Source organism: Chondrus crispus, genomic scaffold, assembly GCF_000350225.1.
Source record: "Chondrus crispus Stackhouse genomic scaffold, scaffold_78, whole genome shotgun sequence".
Taxonomy (NCBI): domain Eukaryota; phylum Rhodophyta; class Florideophyceae; order Gigartinales; family Gigartinaceae; genus Chondrus; species Chondrus crispus.
Window position 1 is genome coordinate 66,275 of NW_005178710.1, and position 7,165 is coordinate 73,439.

General features: G+C 63.1%; 5 protein-coding genes across 5 annotated transcripts; 1 reads left to right on the forward strand and 4 right to left on the reverse strand.

Annotated features, from left to right (window-relative positions):
• The first annotated feature begins 616 nt into the window (after window positions 1–616).
• Window positions 617–1,090, forward strand: CHC_T00007545001 (hypothetical protein). The gene has a single exon (XM_005711190.1). It carries the CDS (start codon window positions 617–619, stop codon window positions 1,088–1,090), a length of 474 nt encoding a protein of 157 aa, XP_005711247.1.
• A 126-nt stretch (window positions 1,091–1,216) lies between these two features.
• CHC_T00007546001 (hypothetical protein) lies at window positions 1,217–1,558 on the reverse strand. Its single transcript, XM_005711191.1, has one exon. The coding sequence runs from the start codon at window positions 1,556–1,558 to the stop codon at window positions 1,217–1,219; it is 342 nt and encodes a 113-aa protein (XP_005711248.1).
• Window positions 1,559–2,625: 1,067 nt separating this feature from the next.
• CHC_T00007547001 (hypothetical protein) lies at window positions 2,626–4,596 on the reverse strand. Its single transcript, XM_005711192.1, has one exon. It carries the CDS (start codon window positions 4,594–4,596, stop codon window positions 2,626–2,628), a length of 1,971 nt encoding a protein of 656 aa, XP_005711249.1.
• Window positions 4,597–4,766: 170 nt separating this feature from the next.
• CHC_T00007548001 (hypothetical protein) lies at window positions 4,767–4,952 on the reverse strand. Its single transcript, XM_005711193.1, has one exon. It carries the CDS (start codon window positions 4,950–4,952, stop codon window positions 4,767–4,769), a length of 186 nt encoding a protein of 61 aa, XP_005711250.1.
• Window positions 4,953–5,950: 998 nt separating this feature from the next.
• Window positions 5,951–6,319, reverse strand: CHC_T00010269001 (Bet1). The gene has a single exon (XM_005711194.1). It carries the CDS (start codon window positions 6,317–6,319, stop codon window positions 5,951–5,953), a length of 369 nt encoding a protein of 122 aa, XP_005711251.1.
• Window positions 6,320–7,165: the final 846 nt, after the last annotated feature.

The following is a 7,165-nucleotide window of genomic DNA, read 5'->3' on the forward strand; positions in this document are numbered from 1 at the left end:
CGACGCGTAGTGCTTCCTCGCGCTATCCGAAGTATCCAATCTTATAATCTACAGTATCCCTCGCTGTGGCTCGGACCACAGTTCCGAAGGCGCCCGGTCTTTGTGTTTCCAGCGACAATCTTGCACTCCCTTGGCTTTGTCACTATCAACCAAACGACATCGTCATGCAAGCACCCGCCTTTTTCCCAACTTGTTTTCACACCCCGTTTCTACACTCAACGGATACAACTCAAATGCTCTTCTCTTCAACCACACCGCCGCGTTATACGGTACTGCCACTCACACCACCCTGATGTCAACACTGACTTGCAAAGCATGTTCTACACCTCGCCCCTAGGAGCGAGTGTTCAAAATTTTACGCCCGGAAAGACACCCTCACACCAGTTCCCTCATCTCCTGCGGCTCGGATCCCCCCCTGAAGCCCGGTGAGCGCGTTTCATTGGATCCCGGCGTCGAAACCACCCCATCCGACTGCGCGAGGCACTCCATCTCGGCGTCAGTCGCGTTCTCGGACCCTGCCGCCAGAAAGCTCATCCCGATCTCCAGCGCCTCGTCGGCCAGCCGCGCGTCCATCCGCCTCGCCACGTCGGCCTCATACACTTCCTCCCTCCCCAGCATGTCGCTCACCAAGTGCAGGAGCTTGTGCTCGCCCTCCGCCGCCGCCACACCCTCGTCCACGAGCTTGAAAGGAGAGCCCAGCGTGTCGAAAAAATCCAGCTCGGAGTTCATCTCGAGGGCGGCCGCAGGGGGCCCCGCGTCGCTGAGGAGAGACGCGATCGAGTCTTCGGGCGTTAGCGGCAGGAGGGGAACGAGTCCGCCTTCAGGGGCCGATGCACCGTGGTGCCGCTCGTCTTTACACTTGGAGATCACTTTATGCACGCCCTGCGCTGTTCCAAGCTTCGTTGACGGCGTGGTCGCGGGCTTGCGTCCCTTCTTACGCGGTGATTTCACCGCGGCCGGGAGAATGCGTGCGTGCCGTGCCGGCTTGTTCTTGGAAGCGTCAATGCCGGAGATAGGGAGCGTGGCCTTCCACGGCTGGCGCGTGGTTTGCGCCCGAACGCTCGTGATGTCGGCGTTGGTGCCGTTGTGATGAGCGCGCACGTGGTGTGCCATGGAGCTGCGCCACTTGAATTGTTTGGGGCACCGCTCGATGGGGCAATGGTACGGCGTTTCGCCAGTGTGCTTGCGCAGATGCACTTTGAGGTTGTAGAGCCTGTCAAAGGTCTTTCATGTTTGTTGTTGTTGTAGGATGGGGGAGAGGTGACCAGTGAAGTGTTAGAGGTGATTGAGATCGGCTGACTGGCGGGATTTTGAGGTGGTGGGGACTTACTTTGGAGCATGTTGGACAAACGTTGCCGCCGCCCATTGCTGTCTTGGTCACTTTGGAAAGGGGTCCAAAAATGCTGTTAAACGTGGCGAAGGTTTCTTCGGAAACGAAGGATGGGTCCATTTGATTTCCGTGTGTCACAATGCTATCCTCCGTTGGACTTGCATTTTCGCTTAAGGAAGACATGAAACGTCGTTCCGAGTGGGCAATACTGGGGGGTTTCGTTTGCATACTCGTAGGAGTGGAAACGACGTGAGACGGTTCATGTCAAGGCTTTAAGCAACAACTAGTGAGCATGTATGCTCGTCAACATGCAGTTGAATGAGAGAGAAAAAACTCAGTGTAGCGTGCAGTACCCGTTGACTGTATGCTCGCTCTTGTTTGAAGAAAAAAAGGTGAGCACTTGCGCTGCGATAGGAGACACGACGACCTTGAACCGTCGTCACATGTTTGCAGCAGTTTAAAACCCCCTCGCTCTACCGACACAATGAATCTGCCCATCTCCGCCAGATATGCAGATGGAATACGTAGATTCACAAAAAAAGCGCAAGGTATTGCCTATTCACGTCGTTACATAGAAGGTCCGGGATGCAGGGGAAATAATAGGAGGTCGTTACAGCTTGGCCGCTATCCGCGCCGTGAGAATTTTCCACTCAAAAAACTCGTTGTCTGCTAGTGTTGGAGAGCCAAAAGGGTTATCCCTCACCTATCTCAGTGTCGGCAAGCGAGAAAAACGCTGTGACCTGTCCCTTTTACTGCAAGAGAAGCGACTGAAAGCAAATAAAAAAAACATTTGCAAAGCTACGTGAAGCTGCAAAAAAGTGACAGCTTCGATTCATTCCTGGGTTTTGGTCGGTGGAGTCCGGTTGTTCCAGTGAAGGTCTTTGAGCCGTAGAAAACGCCCTTCCGCAACTCATCTTTTCGAGTATGTCAATGTCTTGGAGAAGACGAAAGATATAAACAAGCGCGCAAACTCTTCATGCCATCGGGAGGGTCAGGGTCAACTTTCAATATTACATGCATTTTTGAGGCAATAAAGATCGCAACCTTAGAAACTAGGAAACTAGGTTCTCACTGGAAAGATATCTGAAGAACAGTGCGGTGAAAACCACCCACATCTAGGCTGTCATTCTACACCGGCGTCGAGAAGCGATGGTCAAATAACTGATGAAAGCGCCATTGCCGAGCGTTACCTCAACTCATCTCACTTCAAAATGCATAGCTCTAGCACAAAAATATACCAGCAACCCGACAGCGGTATGGATCCTTTCAATCAGTGCAACGCGTCATAGAAGTGGTTACTCCTCCGGATCCGGGCCATCTCCGGCAGCTGCAGCACTTGGCTGAGTGAACCCTTTCGCGATATCCTTCCAAAAACTAAGGTTGGAGTCGCGTTTCATTTTCTGCGCGCGGAGCTTCTCAACACTTGACGAGCCCTTGTCCGGAGATGTATCTGAACTGTACCCTCCTAGTTCGACGGCCGCAGAGCGCCACTGATCCGCGTTACTGGAGGACGACCTTCTTTCCGCACGCTCATTTGTCCCGGCTGAGTTGGGCGATGACGGCCACCACAAGGAGCTGCCTGACTGAAAGCCTCGGCCATTGGAGCTTTCCCAGTTTTCCCACGCCGTACGCTCCGACATAGCCTTGCCATCCAGTCCGGCACCCCAGTCCGGTTTCGCGTCTGCCAAACCCGGGGGGCTTTGCGCCGGTTGATTCTGAGCGCTGGCCTTATCCGCCTCTTCAACGGCCGACTGCCACGATTCATTGGCCCTTCTCCAGCTATTCCACACATTGCCTTCCTCGCTCTCCCCCTCGGCGGCGCCCTGCGCATCGTCTGCGGCCGCCGTTTCCGTCTCCCCCGTGAGCTGGCGCGCGCTAGGCCGCCACATATCCACCTCTGCCTTGGGATCGCGTGGCGGAGATGTTTCCGCGGCCTGCTGCCACCGTTGCTCGCCCTCTCTCCACTGCGACCACGACGAAGACTCGTCGAAGTCTTTCTCGCTCTGCGCCTCATCGCGCAGTCCCGTGTCTGTACTAGCGTCGGACACACCGTCGTCGGCGACGGCAGCGCCCGCCCCTAGCGTGACGTCGTCGTCATCGTCTGCCGTGATGTTGAGCTCTTTGGCGGCGGAGCGCCACCGCTCGGCGTCGGCCTTGGGGTCGCGGAGCGGGATGCCCTCCTTGCGCAGGGCCTCGACGTCGTCCTCGATGCCGGCGTATCCCGCTCCGTAAGTGGCGCCGGCCTTGAACTTGTTTGCGATAAACGCGGGGGCCTGTGCAGGCTTGGACGACGGCTTGGCGGCGTCGATGCGCTCGCCGGCCTCGTCGACGAACATGGCGCCCTCGCGGCGGGCCTGGTCGACCTCCTCCGGCGTGAGCTCTCGGCCGCTCTCGTCGGTGTAGGTGATGCCCTGCTGCGCGGCGGGCAGGCGGTCGAGGGCGGCGTCCTTGGCCTTCTGGGCGTCACGCAGCACCTCGCGGCGGGCTTCGGCGTCCGCTTTGCCGGCCTGGTCACGGCGCAGGTCTTCGAAGCGCATCCAGTCGACGTCCGGGTTCCAGCCCGAGCCGGGCTCCGCGTCCTGGCGCGGCGGGTTAGAATCCGAGCCCGAGCCTGTCGCGGGCTCTCCAACGTCCGAGGCGCGGCGGACGGGAGCGGGCACGTCGGCCGGGTCGTCCGGCGGGCCGACGAGCTCTCGCGCGATGGCGCGGTACTGGTCGGTGTTCTCGTCCGGGTTAAAATTGTCGAGGTCCGAGCGCAGGCGATGCTGCAGGGAGGTCATCTCGCCGGTGACTCCCCTGGCCTGTCGCCAGATCTCCGTGGACGACGCGTTGGGATCGATGGGTTGGTATGCGTTGTCGGCACCCTGGGCGGCATCCGCAGCGTCGACGGGCGGTTGCGGAATGTCGCGCGCGGCCTGGCGCCAGAAGTCGGTCTCCTTCTGCGGGTCGCGCGGCGGGGCGGGGGGCTGGCGGCTCTCGTTGGCGACGGCGTGGTTCCAGGCAGCCCAGGCGGACTCGGCGTCGGCGGCGGGCAGCGGGGGCTGGTCGTCGGGCAGCTTCCACACGGGGGCGGGGCGCCGCGGGTCGGATTCGGAGTCGGAGGCGCCCAGCGAGCGGGCGAGATTCATCCAGGTTGGGTCGCCGATGGGGCGGTCGTCGTCTGGCGGGGCGCAGCACTGAGGGGGGCGGCGCCGGTGCGAGCAGAGACGGGCGTCGCGCGCGCGCGAGAGGGGGAGGGGGGCCGTCGGGAGGAAGAGGGGGAGCATGGTGCGGGGAGGTGAGATAGAGGAGGGGAGCGGGGAGGTGAGATGGAGAGCGGAGCGAGGGAAGGGCGCGGAGGGGGGATGGGAGGGGCAAGTGGGGATGGAGAGGAGGGGGAGATATTTTTGAGGGGGTTTGGCCATTCATTGGAGATTGGAGACCGAGCTCGCGACCGTCAACAGTGCGGGTTATGAGAAGAGAGACGGGTCTCGTCCCCGCCGTCGGTATTTTCCGCCGTTACCGTACTAGTGCATGAAGACGGTCTTATCAACGCCAGGCATCGGCTACCGTTGGTAATCCGGCGAGTATATGACAAAGACGGACGATCGTCCACATTACGCCAAGCATCATCCAAAATCATTTACGCGCCCTTTTGCTGATACAAAAACCGCCCGGCCTCCCGCATCCATCCGCCCTGGCTCACCGCCCCGTCCACACCGCCACCCGCCACGATGCCGCGCACCCCACCGCATTTCACGCTGCGCAGCAGCGTGCTCCCCGCGCTGCAGGCCGTGCTGACGGGCGGGTCGACCGGGCTCGCGGTGGTGCTGGTGGCGCTGTGGCGGCCGTCGCGGTCGCGCGCGCTGCCGTTCTACTCCGACGCGACGCACCACGACCCAGAGCGGATCGTGCTGTGCGTGGGGGAGAACCTTGCCTGCTTCTTCATGCCGCTGGTGGCGTGCGCCGAATACCTGCACCAGATGCGTCTGGCGGGCGGTGCGCCGCGCTCGGCGCTGCAGACGCGGCTCGGCGGCGGCTCGGCGTGGCTGTCGACCGAGGCCGTGGTGCGGTGCAACTTCGCCGTCACGGCCGCCACCACGCTCTTCTTCTTTGTCACCGCCAACGTGCCGTCCAAGTTTCCGTACACGCCGCCGCACCAGTTCGCCGCGTCCGCGCTCATCCTCATGTACGCCGTGCAGGCGACGTGCAAGGCCGTGCTGGGCGCGACCTTCTCCAATTACGAGGCCGGCGCGGGCGAGGCGGCGGGCGCGGGCGATGAGGAGGCCGGGAAAGAGGCCGGGAAAGAGGCCGCGGAGAAAGGTGGCGGCAAGGCGGCGGCGGGGTGGGTGGGGAGACGGCGGGGCAGGGTGAGGGCGTTTTGGGGGCGGCATCATCTCAAGGTGCGGGTGATGCTGGCCGCGGTGCTGTGGCTGTCGCTGGTGGCAACGTGGGGGTGCTACATGGGGCGGGTGGTGACGCGCGGTAGAAGCGGATGGGAGGGGTTTCGGCGCGGGCTGTCGGTCGGGATGGCGGTGATCGTGCACGCGGCGACGGGGAGCTGCGTGGCGTTGATGGCGGTGAGCGCGGTGGACCTGCGGGGCGAGCGGGTGGTGGTGGCGGGGGCGGCGTGAGGGGCGGCTAGTGCCTGAGGAGGTAGTAGGCGAGGGCGAGGGCGGCGAAGAAGGCGGCGACGAGGAGGCACATGCGCGACGAGCTACGGTCGGCGACGAGCTGGTGCAGCAGGTGCGAGGTTTGGGCGAGCAGCGAGTTGGCCGAGTCGAAGCGCTTGTCCATGCGGTCGAGCAGGCGGTTGTGGTCGGCGACGTCGGCGTCGATGTGGATGGCGATGTCCTTCATGGAGCCGGCCGAGCCGCGCAGCGCCTCGATGGCGCGCTGGTTGTCCTGCTCGAGCGCGTCCGACTCGCCGGACGCGCCCGCGGAGGGGAGGTCGCCGCCCGCTGTGGCGCGCGCGCCGAAGAGGAGGCCGCGGTTGGTGCGGTTCTGCATGGCGCGGGGCGGGTGGGGAGGACGGCTTTGGAGGGTTGCGGCGGGGGGAGACGGGGGGGGGATGAGACGGGGGGGGATGAGGCGGGGGGGATGGAACGGGTGTCATGCATGCACGGAGCGACGCCACCAAGTGCGCTTCCAGTTTGTGTATCTCGTGTCCACGTGGCATAGTGGTCCACGCGTACAGAGACTACATGTGTCCACTATTTACACGTGTGTCGCACTAGGTGAAGGTGATTCGGCGCCGGGCGAAAGACTCGCTCGAGCTCAACGCGCTTTCCCTTCCGCACCTTCAACACTTCTCCATCCTCCAAAAGTGCTCTTCTCCCTCGTCCTCCCCCGTCCCCGATCCCCTCCCCCTTGGCCCTCCCATTGCCCCCACCCAGCAACAGAATGGCCTTCCTCCCCCTCCCCCCGCTCCCCCGCCTCCTCCCGAAGTCCCGTCGCCCCCTCTACACCCTCTCCGGCCTGCCCAACCTGCGCGATCTCTCATCCGCCGCCCCGGCCCTGGTGCGCCCGCACCGCATCTACCGGGGCGCCACGCCGGCCGTGCTCCCGCCGGACGCATCGCCGGAATCGCTGCGCTTCCTCCGCTCGGCCCCGCTGCTGCTGGACCTGCGCTCGCCCGACGAGCGTCTGACCGACCCGCAGACGCACCTGCTCTCGGTGTGCGGCGCCGACTTCCGCGCGCGCGAGGCGCACGTCCCGCTGCTGCGCAAGCGCTCGGTCGTGTACGGGCTGGTGCGCGCGCTGCCGCCGGACCAGGCGCGCGCGCTGGCGCTCAAGGCGCTGCTGCGCCCGTCGGCGGCGCGCCTGAAGGGCGTGGAACGTGTCGACGAGGGCGGC

What these genes read in the sequence shown, in the direction of transcription:
- CHC_T00007545001 (XM_005711190.1), top strand. Translation starts at nt 617, where the DNA reads ATGTCGCTCACCAAGTGCAGGAGCTTGTGCTCGCCCTCCGCCGCCGCC.
- CHC_T00007546001 (XM_005711191.1), bottom strand. Translation starts at nt 1,558, where the DNA reads ATGCAAACGAAACCCCCCAGTATTGCCCACTCGGAACGACGTTTCATG.
- CHC_T00007547001 (XM_005711192.1), bottom strand. Translation starts at nt 4,596, where the DNA reads ATGCTCCCCCTCTTCCTCCCGACGGCCCCCCTCCCCCTCTCGCGCGCG.
- CHC_T00007548001 (XM_005711193.1), bottom strand. Translation starts at nt 4,952, where the DNA reads ATGATTTTGGATGATGCTTGGCGTAATGTGGACGATCGTCCGTCTTTG.
- CHC_T00010269001 (XM_005711194.1), bottom strand. Translation starts at nt 6,319, where the DNA reads ATGCAGAACCGCACCAACCGCGGCCTCCTCTTCGGCGCGCGCGCCACA.